General features: G+C 41.5%; 3 protein-coding genes across 6 annotated transcripts; 1 reads left to right on the top strand and 2 right to left on the bottom strand.

Annotated features, from left to right (window-relative positions):
* Window positions 1-439: 439 nt before the first annotated feature.
* nup43 (nucleoporin 43) lies at window positions 440-6,037 on the bottom strand. 2 transcript variants are annotated; one of them, XM_010882902.4, is made up of 8 exons: window positions 5,963-6,037; window positions 2,442-2,564; window positions 2,259-2,336; window positions 1,984-2,146; window positions 1,643-1,778; window positions 1,379-1,530; window positions 1,160-1,276; window positions 440-997 (listed from the first exon to the last, which is right to left on the bottom strand). In XM_010882902.4, the coding sequence occupies exons 2-8, from the start codon at window positions 2,514-2,516 to the stop codon at window positions 768-770; spliced, it is 951 nt and encodes a 316-aa protein (XP_010881204.1). In that variant the 5' UTR covers window positions 2,517-2,564; window positions 5,963-6,037; the 3' UTR covers window positions 440-767.
* A 665-nt stretch (window positions 6,038-6,702) lies between these two features.
* pcmt (protein-L-isoaspartate (D-aspartate) O-methyltransferase) lies at window positions 6,703-13,006 on the top strand. 2 transcript variants are annotated; one of them, XM_010882905.5, is made up of 8 exons: window positions 6,703-6,842; window positions 9,141-9,245; window positions 9,328-9,359; window positions 9,533-9,637; window positions 9,790-9,910; window positions 10,327-10,412; window positions 11,293-11,516; window positions 12,014-13,006. In XM_010882905.5, the coding sequence occupies exons 1-7, from the start codon at window positions 6,788-6,790 to the stop codon at window positions 11,470-11,472; spliced, it is 684 nt and encodes a 227-aa protein (XP_010881207.1). In that variant the 5' UTR covers window positions 6,703-6,787; the 3' UTR covers window positions 11,473-11,516; window positions 12,014-13,006. The 2 variants fall into 2 exon arrangements, with proteins under 2 accessions (XP_010881207.1, XP_010881206.1); XM_010882904.5 differs by having other exon boundaries at window positions 11,293-11,462; window positions 12,014-12,998.
* Window positions 12,513-22,591, bottom strand: lrp11 (low density lipoprotein receptor-related protein 11). 2 transcript variants are annotated; one of them, XM_010882903.4, is made up of 9 exons: window positions 21,761-22,590; window positions 21,327-21,484; window positions 20,085-20,226; window positions 19,630-19,755; window positions 18,466-18,711; window positions 16,322-16,492; window positions 16,126-16,185; window positions 15,936-16,043; window positions 12,513-15,822 (listed from the first exon to the last, which is right to left on the bottom strand). In XM_010882903.4, exons 1-9 carry the CDS (start codon window positions 22,368-22,370, stop codon window positions 15,668-15,670), a joined length of 1,776 nt encoding a protein of 591 aa, XP_010881205.2. In that variant the 5' UTR covers window positions 22,371-22,590; the 3' UTR covers window positions 12,513-15,667. The 2 variants fall into 2 exon arrangements, with proteins under 2 accessions (XP_010881205.2, XP_019911961.2); XM_020056402.3 differs by lacking the exons at window positions 16,126-16,185; window positions 16,322-16,492 and having other exon boundaries at window positions 21,761-22,591.
* Between the last annotated feature and the right edge of the window lie 280 nt (window positions 22,592-22,871).

The raw sequence follows: 22,871 nt of genomic DNA on the forward strand, positions 1-22,871 counted from the left end.
TACATTTCAAGTAGTGGCTTCTTTAGGTGGGTTGGGCACCTGCAAACTCTTTTAGGTTGTCTGTTAAGTTAGCATGACCTTGCATGTGTTAATCTTATGACTTCCTGGTTTGAGGTATAGAAAACAGAAACTATATTAAATTATTCATCACAAAATAAAAACACAAAAGTAAACATGTAACGCCATTTGCTGGTGGTAATTTTTTTGGGTAGGTAGTGCTTCAGGCCAAACGTAGCCACACCCACCAAAATGGCTATGTTGCCTAGCAGAAAATGCAATTTTTGTATCCTGCTAACAAAGGCCGATTTCTCACAAAAAATACAATGCACAAACCAAATGTCAAAAGTCAATTTATAAAAACTTTGACCTAAATATGGTATGTAATAAGTTCTGTTATACATCAAAGTTATGCATTAACAGAAATTATAACAGATATATCCCCAAAAAATGTTTTATTGCAGAACACAAGTTACATTTTCTACAACCAATAGCAATGCCAGACAAAGTGCTGTGATTTAAACTAAGCACAATTTCAGGTACAACCGATAGTAGGACTTATTAAGTCTAAACTATATTTCAGAGATAATTACAATGTCTTCTACTTCACTTCAGGACTATCAGCAACAATCATTCCATTTACATACTTTCTCTTGATGGAGATCATGTAATCCTCAGGTGTGAGACTTTTTACTGAAAAGATTTCAACATTTCATCATTTAAGGCAAGTAAAGTCCAGCCGGTCAAATTATATGACATGAAAACGTTTTCTAAATAGGGACCAGTCTGTTGACGTAAATAGCCTCTCCGTCAGTTCCACACACCAAGCATTGTCCCAGCACATCTAGACTGTTCACAGACAGGGTCTGGCTGGGCAGCATGTGAGTGGTCTCAAGGCGTCCCTTTCCAGAATCCCCAGTAAGCCAGGCACTGATCAGGGACTGGTTCCCACCTGCTGGGGCTATTGCGCTGCGCGAAGTAATACTTGCATTTCGTCCACCTGGTGACCCACCCCCACAAAAAAAATAAAGTTCTGATAATCATTGGCGTTACAACAATATTAACAGGCCAAATAAAAAGGAGGCTATATATACTTTCATAGATGAATAAACAACAGTCCGGCTTTGTGGGACTTTAGCTAAAAAGATTTATGATAACTTGCCTTGTAAGAATGATGGTGTGTCTGAATTTGAGGAAGTCTCCCAATGTAACAATGATCCATCCTCCGAGCAAGAGAAAAGGTGGTCTGGATTGGATGGATGAAAATGGACTTCCCACACTGTGAGCACAAAATGTTTTCCAAATAAAACAGTGATTAAAGACAGTTATGCTGTTTTAGTTAAAAAAATTAAAATCAAATACTTCCATAACTGTGTCTTACTTTCAGCAGAGTGTGCCTCCATAAGTGAAAAGGGCATTTTGCCTTGCCTCACATCCCAGATACAGAGCATGCCATCCTGACCCCCAGTGGCCACAATGTGCTGTTGGTTGGGATGCCTGTCAACACAATGCAGTGGGACTCTGTCGCCTGTTCTGGGAGGGAAAAACAATCACCAACTGTTAAAAAATAAAATTACATATTGCATAAACGTAAGGGCATGAGAAAACTGTCACATAAAAATCCACAAACGTGCAATCATCTTACAACGAAAGAATCTGGGATGGTTCGTTGCCCCGTTGCCTGAAGTCCCATAGTTTAAGTTGCCCAATAGAATTGACGGTGAGGATCTCAGTGGTCCTCAGGAAAGTCACAGCATGGATTGTGCTACTATCGGCATTTTCTGACAGGAAATAAAAGCAGTATGCCAGTATTAGATGGCTTTCGTAAATAGGCATGTCAGCTGCCGGGTCAAAATGCAGCCGCAGAAAAAAAAATAAACCCACAATGTGCATTACCAGAGAAGAATACAACTACAATAGCTCCTACGGGACAGTACACCCTTATCAACAGATAAGGCTTTGCCACTAAAGGATTCTTGCTCAGACCTATCGTGCGGGTCACTCCTTCTTGGTCCGATCTGAAGAGGATTATCCTTCCATCTTCTCCGACTGTTACAATCTCAGGGCTGTTACACACAACTCCGGTACACGGAGCCTTGCCGCAGGGATAATGGTGTGCTCTTTCCCACAGTTGAGACACAGACAATGTCTGCAGGAAAGACGGATGCTTGTTGGGACAAATGTCTCACAGGCTAACTTGACAAGTGTAACTGATGCATCCTAGGTTGTTAGTAAATCTTCATTATGATTAACATTCGTACTTGGTTGTTGTGGTTATGCCGAAAGATGGTCACTGCTCCAGTTGATGATGCCGTCACTATTCTGTCTTGATCCAGAAACTAACACACCGTATGATTGACATTCATTAGAAAAAAAACAACAAAAAAAACAAGACCAAATACAAATGTCGAATAAAAGTTTACATTTCTAGACAATGAACTTACTTGAAGGTCCATAACGTCCCCATTATGTTTGTATTCACAAACTAATTGAGGGTCTCCCTCAAATTCATCATCCATACCGGAGACCCCATTATCTCCGATGGACCAAAGGGAAATTTTGTTGTCCTGAAAATGACATGTCGTCACGCAATCAGTCATAAATGTTTAAATGTTCAGAGGTGTAAAACGTACAAAGTAAAACTATTCAACTGTGTTTGGCTGTGTTCACCACTTTAGGGAAGTATCTAATTATGGTCTAAGTAACCAGGTAAAGGGATTTCACAACTAACCAGTGATCAGGAAATTATAAAGGAAGAATGTAAATGATCAGTTAAAGTCACTGGTTAGTTATGAACTCTGTTAACCTGGTCATTTATCGCTTCCTTAGGATCTTCCTAAAACTGGTGAACACAGCACAGTACTTTTAGAGTACTTTTTACACCTCTGAAAATGATGGTAGTTATGCCAAAAGAGATGACATTGCCAACTATAAAAATGTCAAGGCTGAGATTTTACAGCAATTATGCTTTACACTGACATCAAACCAAATAATTTATCATCACTTTAAACGTCCAACCAATTGTAATCTTAGCTAACGACCATGCAGAGGGGTAAACACTACTTGATAAACATTTGAATTAGCAGTCAAAACTTGGTAAAGGCAACAGACCATCTACTAAACAGTGATTAGGTGACATCTCAGCACTTTTACGTTGATAACCAGTTTGTAATCGCAATAAGGGGTTTGTGGTATATAGCTAACATATCACCGCTAAGCGCTGTCCAGACCCTCAGCGATGCTTGTGTCTATGACCACCTCTTAGCCGCGGCGTAACGGCCATACACCAAACCCCCTCGTGCCTCAGCTTAACTCAGTGGTTCCCAAACCTCTCCCAGAGCTAGCTGGGATACATCTAACATATGGAATGGCTCACCGTTTTCTTAACCAATGAAATCTCATCAGAACAAGGTGACAAATGTCAGCGTATTTGATTCAGTTATCTCCACAAAAGTGTCCATGCTAATTAGTAAGATTGAATGGCCATGTGGAGAAGTGCAGCAACAGCGAGGGCCAACTTACAGATTTGGTCAGGGCCAAAATGATTACAAAAAAGTTTATCTTGTGTTGGTGAGAGTAGCTAGCAAGATACATAAGATTTGTAGAAGGAAAAATCCATATAATTGATATATAAGCAATAAACATTATCCAGGATACTACCTTAAAGAATTTACTTCTAATGCTGTCATTGAAAATGTGTTGAAACTCTGAATATACTTTTCTATTTACACATTTAGCTTGTATTGTATGACCAGGTAGTATTACTGTAGTAGAGGGTTGTGATATAGCAACAGGTATTCAGTCTTGAACTTGACCCTTATTTGTTTTAAGTCAAGTGTTAAATTACCAAACTCAATAATTGTGGCCAGGCAGCGGCATTGGCTATTATTGAGATGCACAAGTTCAGCCGTACAGATGTCATAAGAGCTCCATTAGGATCAAACTTGACTTCGGTACATAGGTTACTTTATTCCCGAGACACAACTCCAATACTGACGAATGTCTTAGTGCCAGCTAGAGTGGTATGCATAATTTCCTTGTGTACTAAGTTATGAAATAAGTCCCTCGAAATAAATACATTTTCCATTATAGTACGCAGTCAGACATTGCACGCATCTGAACAATGAGCAACAACATCCTACTATCCTTTCCAGCTGCCAGAAATGTTCATGACCTTCTCATATATTCAAATTTAGTGATTCAGTGTTGCTTTGGTCTGAAACTTTGAGATAAACACGTCCCATTAATTTGAATATACCATTTGGAAATATGTCATGAAATAAATGTATTGTTATGAAATAAAAGTCCCTTGAAATAAAAAAATGTGTCATTATGAAATAAGTCCCTCAAAATAAGTGACATTATGAAATAAACGTACCTTGAAATAAATAAGTCATTCAAAAAACATTTTGAAACAAAAACCTATTTATGTATTGATACATTTATTTATTGCCTCATTTATTTCATAGCCATATTTATTTATTCAATAATGACTTAAATGGCATTCCATATTTTTCAGCTACCCCATGGTTTAAATGGACTCTGGACTCAGCCCACATACATTTATTAATTATAACAATTTGGACTCTTAATATGTTCACCCGGGACAGACAGAAGAAGACTGGTCACCCCTCCTAGCATGGGTCCTCTCTAGGTTTCTTCCTAGATATCGGCCTTCTTAGGGAGTTTTTCCTAGCCACTGAAATTCAACACTATTGTTGTTTGTTCCATGGGGTTTAAGGCTGGGTGTTTTGTAAAAGCACTTTGTGACACCTGCTGATGTAAAAAGGGCTTTATAAATAAATTGTATTGATGCTGCGCTTGGTGATGACGTCATCATAAAGTGTCGTTCTGCAAGATAGCCGCAATAGCGGCTAATTAGCTTTCCGTCGTTTTATGGCTAAATCAACCGTGTCTATATATATATTTACATAGTTATCAAAATGGTGAGATGGTGTCAGCCTACAGGAAACACAGATCTTATTTGAAGAGGTTCTAAAAATTCCCTACGGAAAAAATGAATGGTGACTATAATGGCCGAAAGAGCCGCAAGGTTTTATGGGTATTATGACTCGTAGTATTTCAGTCAACGTCAACTCTAACTGGTTGACGCAACCCACGTGACTAGAAGATGTCAGCATTCTGTCTGCAAAGACTGCCTATACACACTGCTGGATATTACTGTAATAACAGAACTGAAAATGTGCCTATTCAATTAGGAAAATTGAATTTAGGTTTCTACTTACTGACAGAGAATAATAGAACAAAGTGCAGACAGTACAATACAAACCGGAGCTAGTTAGCAGCTAAGCTAACTAGTAAACTCCTCACCTCGTTGTCCCAAGACCCAGTAGCAAATATGTCTGGTTGCTGTAAAGACGAAGATGAGACTGGTCTCCATCTGGTTTTACTGATTTTCTGTGACACGTACTTTGCATTGATGCCTTCCATTAGAATAACCTTAACTTAAATATAGTTAATGTTACCAATATCCAAACCATATCCTTCGAAATATACTGACCCCTGAAATCCCGCCAGTACGGTGGCGCATAACAACCAAAAAGGACAAAATTATATTCCGCAAACAATCGTTTTAAACGGTGCATGCCCCACCTCTAGTACTGGAGTGTGTGATCAAACACAACTTACAAACATACATTTAGAAAATAAATAACTAATTCTCATAATGTCCTCTCGGGTCATCACTACACAGGCTCTGGTGCCTAAGAGGGACAAGCATCGTCAGACAGTGTGTTTGGTCTCAGGTCCTGAACACAGTTTTTGAAGCATCCACTATACACATCTTATTTGATAATTTTGTATGTTTGTGCAATTTTGCACTTGTGCAATAAACGGAACAATGACTTCTCAATAATATTTAGTGCCCATTTTCATCACAAAAAATGTCTTAAGTTAAAAACATAATTATTTACAGTGAAAGCGCTAAAGCACTGGATTGTTTTACCTTAACAACTTTTTGTGGCCCAGAACGTTGTTTTTCAGTCAGCCTAACCAGTTTTGCCCTGGGAAGTAATTGATATACTTACTGTCAAAGTTGATAATACTACAGTTACTTATAATTATATGTGATAAAAAATAAACATTTGAAACACGTATTAAGTTTGTTTTATTCTATGCAACATTTACTTTGCAAGGGCAAATTTAACCACTACATGGCTTTCCGATGCCATGAAACTGAAGACGGTCTTCACTGAAATAAATGACATCCATTTCAAAAATTAAAGGTGAACTAAACTCAGGGGTTGTTTTGAATACTTTGAAAATTAAGTTTTACAATATGGTACTGATTTATGTAAAATGAAAAATAAGAAAACAATGGAAACTTGTAATGTATAATGAAAACGTGTTTATAGAAATATAATAATTTAATTTAGAAACCCTGGCAATGTACAAAGTAGTAATTTTTTATGACTTTGTTGTAATCTGTTGTTAATAAAGCATTTTGTTTTTTTAAAAAAAGGTTGTTTTTAACGTGGCGTAAAGCTCTCGCGCACCACCTAGTGGGTAAGGGTGGAAGACAGGTACTAGCTCAGGCAATCAAATCTGTGGGTCAAAAACCCAGAAATAATAAATCTTGGATAAGCTACCTAATTTGCAAACATTACTTATTTATGTGCTAAACGTGTGCAAAAAGCTGCAAACTAACGGTATGTCGCGTGACGTATTCGCTCCATCTGTGTTGGAGGTTGTCACTTTCGTAGGCAAAGGAGTTGGCGCAGGCGCGGCACTGACAGCTGCTCTCTACTTGCTCCGCAGAGTGTGTTTAATAATGGCCTGGAAATCTGGAGGAGCCAGCCACGCAGAGCTTGTAAACAACCTCCGCAGTAAGTTAATGCAATATGTAATGCTAGTGATTCGCTAAGCGTTTAAAATTAGACATCTATGAAAATTTGCTTTTTTCTCCAAAACACGATGACAACGGTCGGGCTAGTACTACTAGTAGTAATTGTAGCTAGGCTACTACTAGTCTTTGACTTTTGAACATTGCACACTGGGGTGTCCTTCTAGTCAAACTACAAGCTAATAATATCTAGCTAATGTCTGCAAATCTGCAACCAGCTTTTTAACCATTGCTAGCCTTTAGTGTATGAAGTATTATAACTACTAGTAGTGTCTTCATTTAGCTTAGCCAATTCCCTCCGGGAGATCTGTATTGAATTACATATTGATATCATTGGGCTGGGATGAGAAGAAAATGGGTATCCAGCCTGTCGTTTGAAGGACAGGTCTCTGAGCGGTGAGGTTCGCCTAAATGCAGTCTTTTGAGCCTAAGATATTTTACCTGCGTCATGTTGTGCACAACCTCGTTTGCTGGCATACTAGCAGCTACTCGCTAGCTAAGTTACTAGCTAAACAGACTAATTACAAGCCACAGCTCTGTTGTGTTGCTGAACCAAAAATAAACGTAACTAGGTAAATTGAAAGCTAACCATTTAATAGATGGAGGTATAGTAGCATTTTAAGGGCTATAACCTGGAGTACTGTAGAATAGTATTAGGTAACTACTAAAGTATATACATGGAAAGTTCGACTGATTACTGTGATGTCTGTTTTTAGAACATCAAAAGCAGTGTGGTAACCAGCCTGTGGGCGGGGCATACAAGCCTTACATTGCACTATGCTGACTGTAGCTACTGTATTGTAGGATGAACATTGCCATTGGGGAGAAACATTATCTAACTTTGTGGTTATTAACAGTTCCAACAGATAATCAGTAATCATATGCATTTGTGCAGTATTAAATTTGGATTCCAGTCACACATACCACAGTAGGACTGTGGTAGCTAGTCTTGTTGTAAAACCAGCTACAATTGCCTGTTTGGGTGTGTCTATGTGTGCAATACACTAAGGAAGTAGGAGTTGACATGAGAGCGATGATGAAATGACAGCTTGTAGATTGATTGATTATATCAGATCTCCCCAATGCACCCATTTGCTACAGTTGTCATGTAATGAAACCATAAAGAACTCATTAAGAATGCAGCTTGTTGGCTTGCTTTTGACAGTGTCCAACTTGATTTGGCTACAGTTACAGTACATGGGCTGTATTCAGCCAAGCACTGTAGCCATGGAGAAGGATTGAGAAAGCACCTCCAAAGTTTTCATTATGGTTTTTGCCAGTGCATGCCCTATGGGAAACTTAATTGAGGATTTCTCCATTTTGAAATGGTAGATTTGTCTTCACAAGTGATCCCTACAAATGAAAACATGAATCCAACTACTTTAAAGTGGTTAATGCCCTTAATAGCAATGTATATGCTAAAACACACGTCATCCAAGTATACTGCTTTATTCCTCTCTCTGACTGCAGCTGAGGCTTTGGTACCAGGGCAGGGCACTTTATTTATTTGTTTCCATTTAAATTGCATGGCTTTATTCATAGTGCTGCTGTACAGAAATAGAATGTCTGTATGTTCGGACATATGTGATGTTGGGGACTTCTTCTGCATGAGAAGAGTTAAAGGCCGGTGTTCAGTCTAATATGTGCTGACAGTCACATGATTGAGTAAAATGTGATGATGATGTGGATGAATATTTAATTGGCAAAGGTTGAGGTCTGGGGAGAAAAAAAAAATCTCCACCCACCCTCCCTCCCATGGTGTCATGTGCATTCTGGCCCATTCAGGCTAACCTCAAACTGTAGCCTAAGCTGGATTTAAATGTGTCCAATTTTGGGTTGCGTGTCCTATACTATGAACTATGGGCTATATCCATTGTGCAGATTCTGTTGCAAAGCAAAAAGTAAATGGAAGCAACTCGGAAAAACTGCTGGGGTCGAAGGACTTGTCCAGTGAAAGTTTTAGCTGCATGATGCTCTGTTACCCGCATGGTTAAATGTGCGCGCATGATATGTTAGTATGCCATGTATATCTGCAATTTTACTTGTCCATCTGGGAACGTAATGTATTCTGGCAACTACTGAGCTGCATAGTTGTAAGGTTGGGGCCCAGGGTCTTGGGGTGTAATGAGAGCAGCGGCACCGACTGTTGCTGGCACATCCCACTGTTACCGCTAACTGTCAGTGGAGCGTCCTGTTGTGGGACTACTTTGATGACACAGCAGAGTGTGACTCCCTGGAAACGCACAGTCGTTTTAAACACGGTGTTTTCCTGTTTTCTCAGAGAATGGGATCATCAAGTCAGACAAGGTGTATGAGGTCATGTTGGCCACAGACCGAGGCCATTTCTCCAGATGCAACCCCTACATGGACTCCCCACAGTCAATAGGTACTTAAGCTTGTAGAAAGTCCAAATTCAACGGAAAAGCATGTCTGCCGGAAAATAACTGTCCCTGTGTTTGACTCCAAAGGTTATCAAGCAACTATCAGTGCTCCACACATGGTAGGCATAGGCCTGTTACTAAACTGCATGTTTAAATTGTTCTCTTCAGTTAGAACTGTCAATGACTTTGATTGTCTTGCCTGTATAATTCATAGCAACTGAGCATGTTCCAAACTTTTGTGAGTGGCACCCTGACAGGTGGTAATGCAGGTGTATATTGATCCATCCCCCAGCACGCCTATGCCCTGGAGCTGCTGCACGATCAGCTGTATGAGGGGGCCAAAGCTCTGGACGTGGGCTCCGGGAGTGGAATCCTATCTGTGTGCTTTGCACGAATGGTGAGCTACACATGATAACGGGTAAACACATGACATAGACGCTAGACGTTTGGTGGCAGGGGTACATTATCATTTTGTTGTTGTTGTATTTGGTGTTCCGTGTAATGTTCGACGAGACAGACTTTTATACCTTCCTGTTTTGTCTTTACCAGGTAGGTCCCAAAGGGAAGGTGATAGGAATTGATCACATCAAGGAACTTGTAGACGACTCTATAAACAATGTAAAGAAAGATGACCCCAGCTTGATAACGTCTGGTAGAATTAAACTAATAGGTATGTTTGACTTTAAAAAATATATATTATTACATTATTATTGACTGTTTTGAAAATGTCAAATTTGTCAGTTAAAATGTAAAAAAAAAACACATAGGGCTGGTGACACACTGACTATAAAATAAATAATGTAGTCTAATGGACTAAGTCAGTCCTTGGGATAGGAAGGCAAAGCAGCTGAGTTAAATTGTGTAGCAGTGTTTCCAGAGTTATAAAAAGCAGAGAGCCTGCTTTGTCCTGCTGCTGCAGTCAGCCGTCATCAGCGTCAGTGGCCAGCAACTCGGCAGAGCTGTCATGGCTCAGCTTCGATGTGTGCTCTGCTTCTCAGTGTGGCCTGCTTGTTGGGTCTGGGGCAGACACTGCTTGGTGGCTGCCAGCGGGTGGGTGACTGCTGTTACCTGTTCATTGTGTTCCAGTGGGAGACGGGAGAATGGGCCATCCAGAGGAGGCGCCTTACGATGCCATCCATGTGGGCGCCGCAGCACCCAACGTGCCACAAGCAGTATGTTCCCAAACCACACTAACCAAGCAAAACAGAGGGGTCCTGGTTAATAGAAGTCACAATGCCTCTGGTTACCATCATCCCTTGGAATGGTGTGATGTCCGTCATCATCATCCCTAAGGATGGTGCAGTGTCTGTCATCATCATCCCTAGGGATGGTGCAGTGTCTGTCATCATCATCCCTAGGGATGGTGCAGTGTCCGTCATCATCATCATCCCTAGGGATGGTGCAGTGTCCGTCATCATCATCATCCCTAGGGATGGTGCAGTGTCCGTCATCATCCCTAGGAATGGTGCGGTATCCGTCATCATCATCATCCCTAGGGATGGTGCAGTGTCCGTCATCATCCCTAGGAATGGTGCGGTATCCGTCATCATCATCATCCCTAGGAATGGTGCGGTGTCCGTCATCATCATCATCCCTAGGAATGGTGCGGTGTCCGTCATCATCATCATCATCCCTAGGAATGGTGCGGTGTCTGTTGTCATCCATGAGAATGGTACGGTGTCTGTTGTCATCCATGAGAATGGTACGGTGTCTGTTGTCATCCATGAGAATGGTGCGGTGTCTGTTGTCATCCCTAGGAATCAACTTTGGCATGGACTCTCTTTTATAAATGAAACAGTAGTCATACGATAATGTCAGGTTTTGTGTCAGGAGGAGTATTAGTGTGTGCTCTGTGCTGTGTAACATTGTCAGTCCCCTAGGTCTGTACATTTCTAGCTACACCATAGGTGCATATTTTGTTGCTAAGCCTGCCAATGCATTGTTAATGTGACAGCTTAAGAACCCTCTTACCTGTTTGTGTGGGTAACTGGAAATGTTTGGTCTCTAGAGGGTATGTGGTTCTGACCCAGCGAGTCTCCTCTCCTACCTCAGCTCCTGGACCAGCTAAAGCCTGGTGGCAGGCTGATTCTGCCTGTGGGGCCTGCCGGAGGGAACCAGATGCTGGAGCAGTATGACAAGCTGGAGGACGGCAGCACCAAGATGAAGCCCCTGATGGGGGTGATTTACGTGCCTTTAACAGACAAAGAGAAGCAGTGGTCCAGGTGGAAGTGACTTCCTACTCCCTCTATCCCCTCTCCTTCACACAGTGGGCAAAGGTGAAATGGTTTGGCCCGGAGCAGATAATGGATCCCAAGGGGCCGTGTTTGCTGCTTGTCATCATTATTTGCTTCTTCCATACCATGGCAACTAGCTGCACGTTCTCTAAGGTTTTATTCCCATAAATAAGTTGGGAATTCTAAAGCTCATTTGCCGTAAAACAAATAAAAACACGTTTGATTATTAGCATTTGGCTGCGATAATGCCTGGGTTGAGAGCATGTCAACTGTGTCATCCTTGTTTTTGAAGAAGTCCACTAGAGATGTTTAGCATCATTTTACTGCATATTATCCAGGGTTTTAATCCGAAGGTAAAGAAAATCCAGTAACCATAGGGAAATTAGGATTTTGCAGTGTTGGGTTTTCTGAATCAGTTTGTGCTTGGGAGCGCCTTGGCCTGCCGTAGCATGACGAGGATATTGATATCTAATTACATGTGTGTCCTGTTTTACTCTATCACTTAATGTTTACTATTTTACTATTTTCTATTTTCACAGGGATGAACTTTGAGACGACTGACTGTCCGTATTCCTCATTTCAGTGAGAGCCAGGAGTCACCTTTTGGTTCCAACAACAGCATTGGATTTATTTCAAACATAACAAACCATGGTGATTTTTGTTTTCTTTAATAACTCTACCTTGGTGTTAGAGTTTCATGCTAAGGAATAACCCCAAAGGTTGGGAAAAAGACTGTTAGAGATTGAACCAAAATAAAATAGTATTGGGGATAGAATCTTTTTTTTTCCTTCCAGGCCTGCATTATTTTCTGTTGTGAATTTGACTTTTGATTTGCTGCAGGATTTGTTTTGTTTTTGTCATGGTTACATCTTGAGCAGTCAAACATTTCCACAACAATGCATTTCAGCTCCATCAAAGCTGAGTGAATAGATGCTGACAGACTGTTCTGATAAGGAAAACCTGAGTTGATGAGATGAATATCGTCTTGCCACAGATTGCATCTGAAGATCTGACTGTAAATAAATATCCCGCTCTGTTAACATTTATCAGCTGCCCCCCCCCCACCCACACCTCCCGCTATCAGTATTTAAACCGGCGCACGCAGGCTGCATAAATGGCTACTCTAACCCACATCCAGTTGTTACATGCAGCACATGACGACACTACATGGCATAGTAGATAGGCCTATTACACCTAGATTTACTCATGCAGTTGGAAACACATGCAACTCAACACTTAGTGGAACGCCTATATATCCACCTGTCCACGGTGGTGCTTCCCCAGTGATGTATCGTGTGCCGCCTCTGGTTTCTATGACGACACTGCGTGTAGGCTTTACTGATGACCGACTCTAAACAAAGTAGCCGGCGGTTTGCCAAAATAAACCTCAGTGCAAAGCGAATGAATGTCTTTTGTTTTAAAAAAAAAAAAAAAACATGGAATTGAGAAGCACATTTATTTTGGATGATCCATGGCTTTCACAATTTCTGGAATGGCAAAAAAGAAAATAAAGCGATGCTTATGGTTTTGTCCCTCTTTGTGCTAAAAGCTGTCTATTCTCAATAAATACACCACCTTTACTGCCATTTCCTTGCTAAAAAAACTGGTAGGACATGAATCCACACTCAGATTTTGTCCCTTACCAATTAAAACACTCAACACTTTTGTCACAAAACACATGTTGTTCAAGAGTCTACTTTATCTCATACAATCAACGCATACAGACTTTTGAGATACATCTACTATTTAAAATGAGAGATTCTAAAGAAAAACAACAGCCTAGAATGCCTTATGGCTTGATATAGGTGTTCCTGGAATTCAATTCATTTTTGGATTGTACAAGTTACATAGCCTGCTATCCCCATATTGCAAAGATGTCTGGTAAAAAAAAATGTTAAGTCAGTCCAGAAGCCTAAAAAGCATTGTGGCACTAAGGGCCTGATTCAAAATATAGATAAGTTTACTTAACATGGAAGTTGACTATAGGAAGTTGACAATTTTTTGTTTGATGTGTACTATTGTTTATTTGTGTGAAAACTGAGTAGAATTGCTGTCATACCTCAGTCAATTACTAACATGACATTACAAGTTTGAAAGCGAGTGGTTTTGATGACATGGAGAACAAACAGGCACCTATACGACATAGTACAACATTTTTGGGGAACCTTTTTGACTCGACACTATGGAGATTTCTATCAAAATGTTGTGAACTTGTAAGCAGCGAGTGACAAATACATAATGCAACTGTCAAATAAAAATTGCTGTCAAGAAATCTATACATATAGTTTCACAAACATATGTCAAAATCCAAAAACAAATCATGATTAACAAAAACAAAGGATTATTATAGCATTTGTGATTATAGCATATCCTAGCATATCATCTTCAACAAAGGATGATGGTGTATATTTGTGAGTCACATTTTACAGTTCTGTTGAATACGTAATCCAGATTAGGACCTATTTAGTTCTGGTTATGCTCAGGTTCCAAACCCTATGTTTAAACTGTACTTTCAAAATAACACTGCACATAATTACTTATGTAAATGAAGTGTTGGGTAATAAGTATAATTTATGTTTACACATTTTACTATTCAGAATCATTTTAGGCTGTATGTTGTTGACGTCTACAGCTAACCAGCAAGTTTCCATCACCCAGTTAACTTATTGAATATTGCCAGTCTTACTACTCAATCGTCACCTAATAGACAATATAATCTAGTAAATTGTTCAGACAATAATATTTGTATTAACACAATTACAATATAACGATTTTTGGTTGCTACATTAGTCAGCTTTGCTCAATGTGTAGCTAGCTTGTTGCCTTTTTTTAACTACCTCTGGCATGCAGTAACATTACATCAGCTTGTTAGCTCATCTCATTCTCGGCTCTACTACATTGTCTATTAGGTGACTTGTGTAACCGACGGTAGACTGAGGCAAACAAACTCTTGTACACCAGGATCTTGGGTTGATAGCTTTAGTATCGGCTGTAGCAGAAAGATAACACAGTAAATAACAGCTCTTGACAGGACGGTCACAGCATTGTGTGGCTGTTGTGTGATCACAATGTAAATGTACAATATGATATAAAAATGTGTACACATAAATCATTCTTACTACCCAACACTTTATTTATACAAGTAATTATGTGCTGAGTCATTTTGAAAGTACATTTTAAACATATAGGGGTTCTGGGGACAAAGCATAACCAGGTCCTAAAAAGCTCCTAATCTGAATTACTTAGGCAACTGATCCATGAAATGCAACTCACAAATATGCAACACAATTGTCAAATCTGTAAAACGCAGGTGACAAATGCTGTAACATTCACAAAGACCATTGTACATTTATTTGCTAATCATCTGTTGTATTTGTTAACGATTCATCATTGCTTTTTGGATTTTGACACGTTTGTGGAACTATATGCATATATTTCTTAACCGTGATTTTTATTTGACAGTGGCATTATGTATTTGTGACTCGCTGTATATATTTGTGACTCGTTACTTACAAGTTAACAATATTTTGATAGAAATCTCCACACGACAGCACCACTTTTACAACCGTTGGCCTGAAATCGCTGACTGCATTCTTAGGTAAATTTACTTCCAGTCTCAATAGAGCTCTAAAAGCACAACAATGCCACTCAGTGGCTGAAAAATTGTGTATGGGATGAAGTACTACCTAGTGTCTCCAACAAAAATATACATTAATAATACATTAAATGTTTTTGTTGTAATATTAAAATAGATCTGAGGGCGAAAGACATCATGGAAGGAGGACAGCAACTCTTTCCAAACCTAAAAGCAGACAAAGCATAATTTTTCACACCAAGCAGTACCCAAAAATGGCAAGAACATTTCCTTCCGTTAAAAAGGTCTGTTTGATTTAGCTCACTCACCAATGACTCGGGAGTACTGTGTGGGTTTACTCTTGTGATCCAACTACCCTGGCATGTCGTGTGAGCTAAATCGAATTAACCTTGAGACGGGCTACACAGTCACGATATAGAGCGTTTGTCCTGGCTACCAGTTAGCTGACAGTTTCGCTGTGTTTGCCTGTGGTGCTTCCGTGCAGAGGGCGGATCCCATTCTAACAGAATAAATAGAACCTGCTTGGAACCTTATTCTTTGCCTATGGAGACATAGCGCTCTCCTTCTGGTTCACCGGGGCCTCCATTCCTGCCCGCTGCTACAGGTACATGCCATTGATGAGATAATCAGACTCCTCCGTGGTGAGGGGGCGGGTCTTCTTCAGCCTGTGGCGGACCATCCGCATGCGACAGCCAATCATAAGCAGCAACAGAGCAGTGATGATCAGGCCCAGAGCCAATGGAAGGATTGCACCTGCAGGGGAGGAAAGAAAGGGAAAGGCAAGTCACAGGTTATGTACTATCTAGAATCCTGCGTGTTTAATATGTTACAGAGATTGTTTAAGCTGGTGTGTTTGTTGAACAGACCTGGCTCTGGCACAGGGTGTCCTGCGTGGGATTTGAATATTGGGATCACGTCACTCTCTGTTTGCGGGCTGATCTCTGGCCACTTCATGGTCACTTTAAGGACATCAGCTGTAAATGGAGACACTGCATAAGACCGGAACAAGCGGAATATACTGGCCTTTTCAGAAACAATCATCACAAACTAATTTACCCCTCCCTGCTTGTTTTGTGGTGGGGCCAGGTGCCACGGTCGTTAACTCGAAAGCAGGACCTGAGAAAGGATTTTCCGTCATCAAAAAGCGTACTTGCATGTTTACATGATATACACCTGGGACAACATATAATGAAGACTTGCATCAGGGTCCAGATCATTCTGAAACGAATCCAACTGACTTGTAGAGGCCCACCTGTTCCATTCATGCATTCACTGACACAGTCTGGCTGCTGCAGGAAGTTGTTGTGGTTTCCTTTGCAGCCTCCATAGATGAAGTGCTTACACTCTCCAGCCACGGGGTCATAGAACCAGCGTGGGAAGATGCCTTTGCAAGGCCCCACAGCAGGGAGCTCCGTACAGGGCTCTGCTGGGACAGACGGAGGGGGGGGGGGGTTTGGTCAGGTGGTTTCACCTATCTGCGCTAACTCAGGGATCGGGTGGGCAGGGGACAGAGGAGGTTTTTGTTCCAGCCCCGGGACCGGACGTGAGGGTGAAAGGCTCACTCCGACAGCAGCTCCGCATGTCTTAGAGTGCCCGTGTGGCCTGCATTCTGCCTCACTCCAAAGTCTCCAGGTCAGCTTTACAGCTCAATGGCTGCCTGCAGGGGGACAATCTGTCACTCGCTAACACACTCCACTACCCTCTGCTTGGTGCCAGTGCAGACATAATTCAGGCGTAAATTCCTACACGGCCTAACAAAACCTTGTTGAAGGTTAACAGATTATTGTTCAAAGCAAGATATTGCTTTTATTCATGTGCATTAAATAACCAATTAGATTTTAGCTATCTTTTGTAAACAGACTACCTAAACATACACTCACCTAAAGGATTATTAGGAACACCATACTAATACGGTTTTTGACCCCCTTTCGCCTTCAGAACTGACTTAATTCTACGTGGCATTGATTCAACAAGGTGCTGAAAGCATTCTTTAGAAATGTTGGCCCATATTGATAGGATAGCATCTTGCAGTTGATGGAGATTTGTGGGATGCACATCCAGGGCACGAAGCTCCCGTTCCACCACATCCCAAAGATGCTCTATTGGGTTGAGATCTGGTGACTGAGGGGGCCATTTCAGTACAGTGAACTCATTGTCATGTTCAAGAAACCAGTTTGAAATGATTTGAGCTTTGTGACATGGTGCATTATCCTGCTGGAATTAGCTATCAGAGGATGGGTACATGGTGGTCATAAAGGGATGGACATAAACAGAAACAATGCTCAGGTAGGCCGTGGCATTTAAACGATGCCCAATTGGCACTAAGGGGCCTAAAGTGTGCCAAGAAAACATCCCCCACACCATTACACCACCACCACCAGCCTGCACAGTGGTAACAAGGCATGATGGATCCATGTTCTCATTCTGTTTACGACAAATTCTGACTCTACCATCTGAATGTCTCAACAGAAATCGAGACTCAGCAGACCAGGCAACATTCTTCCAGTCTTCAACTGTCCAATTTTGGTGAGCTTGTGCAAATTGTAGCCTCTTTTTCCTTTTTGTAGTGGAGATGAGTGGTACCCGGTGGGGTCTTCTGCTGTTGTAGCCCATCCACCTCAAGGTTGTGCGTGTTGTGGCTTCACAAATGCTTTGTTGCATACCTCGGTTGTAACGAGTGGTTATTTCAGTCAAAGTTGCTCTTCTATCAGCTTGAATCAGTCGGCCCATTCTCCTCTGACCTCTAGCATCAACAAGGCATTTTTGCCCACAGGACTGCCGCAAAACTGGATGTTTTTCCCTTTTCACACCATTCTTTGTAAACCCTAGAAATGGTTGTGTGTGAAAATCCCAGTAACTGAGCAGATTGTGAAATACTCAGACCGGCCCATCTGGCACCAACAACCATGCCACGCTCAAAATTGCTTAAATCACCTTTCTTTCCCATTCTGACATTCAGTTTGGAGTTCAGCAGATTGTCTTGACCAGGACCACACCCCTAAATGCATTGAAGCAACTGCCATGTGATTGGTTGATTAGATAATTGCATTAATGAGAAATTGAACAGGTGTTCCTAATAATCCTTTAGGTGAGTGTAATTGGTACAGTAGATCTGCCATAATACAATAGGATGTGTAACATATCAAGCAGCATAAGCAGGAATACAATCTTTCGAATTTTGAGATGGGATAGTACATTTGACCCACAGGCTTACCCCTAACTTGCAAAGATAGAGTATGAAGCTCCTTGTTGTAGTTACATACCTTGTTCTATTTTTGTCTCTTGATGTGTATGGACCTGGAACTTAATCGAGCATCTAACCAATTCTACAAAACGTTTGCTTCTGGGTTAACCGGAATTAACTACTGTTAAGTGATAGTAGCTGTACAACATTACCTTTACTGACAGGACTTTCCCCTTCACTGTGACTTGGCTGTGGCAGGACGTGAGGCACAACCCGGCTCCTGTCAACGGACTGTGGGATCTGTGGGGTTTGTGGTGGCGGTGGTCTGGCCTCCTCCATGGTCTTCCTATGCCCACCCTGGGTCATGGAGTGGTCCTCTGTATCCTCTGGCTGGGCCACAGGCACCTGCGAGACGGTTTGACCTGAGGGGTGGGTCACTGACTTCCTGTTCCCATCAACTGTAGACAGGACAGAGCGGACAGGGTCGACACACACCGACTCGTCATTCATTGACTGCAGGCCGATTTATGAACTCAAGCCAGCCACCCGCCAAACTACAAGTCCAATGAAAAACCTTTACGTACATGTTTTTTCCTCCCCTTCCAATTTCTTAATGTCCAATAAATAATTATGGCTCTTCTTGTCACAGCAACTCAACAGCAGGTCCCGAAGACTTGGAGATAGATCTGATCCACTTTTGTGTCTCACCAAGCTGCTCTGTTTCTTAACACCCTACTCGCTCAACCAGGAATTTGTCACCAGCCCACATGCAGCAGAGGTGAACACATTCCCAAACCGACAACCCGAGGTGGTGCTGTCCTCTGCTGGACAGCCGGCCACTCTGGTTATACTGCGACCCTGATTCAAACACCTGGCTGCAAAGACACAGTTGGGCTGTGAGGGAATAACACTGGGGGGCCCTTACTGTCTGTAGTCCGAGTTGTTATGTATAAAACCCCAGCAGACTGCTGGCAGAGCTCCAACAACACTTGGGCCATCCTCACCAGCAGTGACACCAGTAAGAAAATATAAAGTCACCTTTGACAATAGCCTGTCAGAGTGTGTTAAGCGTCCAAACAAATGCAGTGTCCAAAATAGTTGTTTTGTAACTATTGCATGTCCATACATAACCTAAGGGACTGTAAGGCCACGGCCAACTGCGGGAGCCGCATGCCTGTATTGGCATTAACAGAGCGACAATCCAGAGGATCAGAAGCTTCACTGGTGTTCACATCGCAGATGACCTGACGTGGTCTGTTGTCTCCCCCCGCATTGACAGGTGTACTTAAATTCTTCAACATGTTAAAGTGTCATAACCCTGTAACTACTGCCCTCCATAGCCATCCCGTGACAAGAAGACAGACTGACTGACTCACAGCTCTGGCAGAAGGCCTCATCCGAGCGGTCAGGACACTGCTGCTTCCCATCGCAGGCGTAGGAGATGTCAATACAGCAGCCATCATCACACATGAACTGGTATTGCGAACAGTGGCCTGTACACACTAGTTAGAGGGAAAAGACACACCAGTTAGAGGGAAAAAAAGACTCACTATTTAGAGGGAAAAGACGAAGAGCTCAGTGACCTTCATGCTGAGGGTTAAAACTATTTTGTGTCTTGAAAGATTATCTAAACAGCCGCCAGCCTGGTTCTTTCATTACTCTAAAAGTGGCTGGTCCAGGATGATTTATACATGTCAATTTAGTGTCCCTTCTATGCAGATTAAAATGCCTGTTCGTATGAATGGCTATTTCATACTAGGCAGCCAGCCATTTGACTGGGGCAACACTGCTCAACTGAATAAAGCACTAAATTCCAAACACTTGAGCTCACCTTTAGCTTGGCGTTCTGGAGCTAGCACCGTCACAGTGACATTGTCCGAGCTCTTCTGTCCTGCAATGTCGGTAACAGTCATCTGGAAAATATAGACGCCCTCCTGTAGACCACTGATCTTAAGTAACCCTGGATGGGTTACCTGGAGATGAGAGAAAGTAACATTTTAGAAAGAAAACAATACTTAAGAAAACTGTACCGTTACAATGGTAATATAGCACAACTAAAACCATGAGGGATTTATTTAGTTAACTCACTGGTTTATATTACATCAGCCTCTCAGCATTCCTGGGAGAGAAGAGGGCAGCATACAATAGGACTCTTGTCCTTGGGGCAGGGTGGTTTATAAGAAACTCTCATCTTGTCTGTGCAGTGGTGCATGATAGAGTTCTGACCACACTATTATGCAAACCTCCATGTTGACCAAACTAACTACACACAAACTGTAGAAAACTGAAAACAATTCATTACCAAAACTATGGTTTCTATTGCAGGGCTCTACAGTAAGGCTGAGTGAGTTGACAAAAAGCACACTCTTCTTTACAGCAACAACTGCAGCAGAGAAGCAATCACGGTTAAATGCCTTTTAATACAACCTTTTTGTTACCAAATAGATTTCTAACTGCCTTGCCACACTGAAATAATCAAGATACTTAAGCACCAGTTCAAATCTATTGCTATTTTAATTATTCTATTACTACTGTAATTATTTGCTGTGATTTAATGGATTTGATGTTCCAAATATATTGCTCATATTGCTGCCAAGGAACAAGGCCCATAAGAAAACTGGTTGACGTTATTAGTTTAGCGGATTTATGAATTTATATTTTCCACATTTACTACTCTTCAATGCTTTAATTTAACATGCACCAAAATTATGCTTTGCAACCTGCTATTATGAATATAGTGCATCTGGGCACATAGAAAAATGAAAGGTTCTAACTTAAATTCCTCAAATTTGTGTGTGTGCCTATTTTCTTTTAATCCTAGTTGCAATAATGCTCCTTGTTATGACAACTTTCACAACAATGAATACATCCCAGTTCAACTGCATATGTATTTTAAATTAGACCTGTTTTCCTTCCTTGACAAGTTTTCTATTGCCAAAATTGCACCCATCACCCATTTGAACTATCACATTCAAAATGACTGACATGTGGGAAAATAACCAAAGCGACTTGAATTTTGCAACTTTCAATTGTGGAAGAATGACCTACTTCAGTGAAGCTTTTAAGTGTTTACCTTCATGTTGATGGCCGGGTCACCCTTTACCAGGGCCCATTTGTACCGAGTGACGCCTTGGTCATCTACACTGTCCCGGCCGTCTAGCACGGCCCAGTCAGTTGGCAGCTGGATTACCACATCCTGGCCGGCATCACTGCGGGGCGGCTCGTCCATGTCTGAAAGCAACCCAGAGCACAGCTAACCTTTACATTTTAGAAGCAGAGGACAAATGGCAAATGATTAACCAAACCCAAACACCCGTCTGATAGTTGCTAGAGGTTGTGTTAACAGAATTATCAGCCAGTAGTTATCATGTACAGTAATATCAGTTTTTATGCAGTACACTTTACCCTACACTGGTGTAGACAAAAATACTTGCAAGTATGTTGTATCTTATTGAAAAATGGGGATTTCTGTTCTCGAATAAACAGAATACTGAAAGACAACCGTACCTTGCATTTGACTGCCATCCTCAGCACCAAGTTTTTCCGTAGGTCTCCTAATCAAATGGGCCAATTTGTTTGCATCTCCATTGCCAATGGAGAAAGTAAGGTGCCCTGTTGCATTGTGAGCCCGGGTATAGGCGCTGAACCCAGCCTGTGCGGCAAACGAGCAAACGTTTTTATTTCTATAGGTGCAGTTGAACAAATAGCAGCTTAGGCTGTCGTCCGACTGTCTCAAGTCCTCCTGAACGACCGCCAATGTGCAGTGAGGGTCTGCGCAGCACGCATGGAGACAGTCTTTCCAGCTGTAAACCCGGTCAGGAACCGAGAGGAAGGTAGCCCCCTGCTCAATGGATGCCCTCGCTCGGATGATGTGCTCCTCTACTGCGTTAAAATCCCCGAGGCAGACGTCTACCACATCCTCCTCATCCCTGTTATCCGTCTGGTCCTGTTGGAGCTGCTTGCGGAATTCTTCTAAAAGCTCTTCCACACCTGATATTTTGGATTTTAAGTCCGATATTTGAGAAGACCGGGTGTGAATGCTAGTCACCATACAAAACAGCAGCATGAGTCTATGATGCTGAACCAAAGCCATTATGTTTACGCAGTTAAACGGCATCCCTGTCGGCTATATTCCAAAAAATGAAAAGACCCTTCTCAACACCAGAAGCGTGTAACGCAAGAGAAAAAGCATAATATTGTTTGATACCTAAGAATCTCGCGTTGCAAGTAATGTTTTCCTTATTTTATTTTTCGAAGGTAAAGGCCTTCCGTCGGTATCATGATGGTACAGAGGAAACGGCCAACATTCGGTAGCGCATGACATCCACATCCAGCCACTTTGATTGGAGGCCCACGTGAATACATTGACGTCACGAATGATGTTTTATCTAGGTTGAATTGTCAGTTTTGGTTTCATGAAACATCCTGACAGAAATGTCTGCGAGAATAACAGATGGAAATGTATACATTTATTATTATTAGGCTAATAGACCTATCAACACTGTGATATGGGTCATTATTGAATTGTAGTGGTAGCTTAAATTCTGTCTCTAAAATTTAGCACCTTATGAAAAACTTTAAAATGACAAAAACATAGTTAATATTTATTTGTATCTGT

This window comes from Esox lucius, chromosome 18 (genome assembly GCF_011004845.1).
Source record: "Esox lucius isolate fEsoLuc1 chromosome 18, fEsoLuc1.pri, whole genome shotgun sequence".
In the NCBI taxonomy this organism is placed as follows: Eukaryota; Metazoa; Chordata; class Actinopteri; order Esociformes; family Esocidae; genus Esox; species Esox lucius.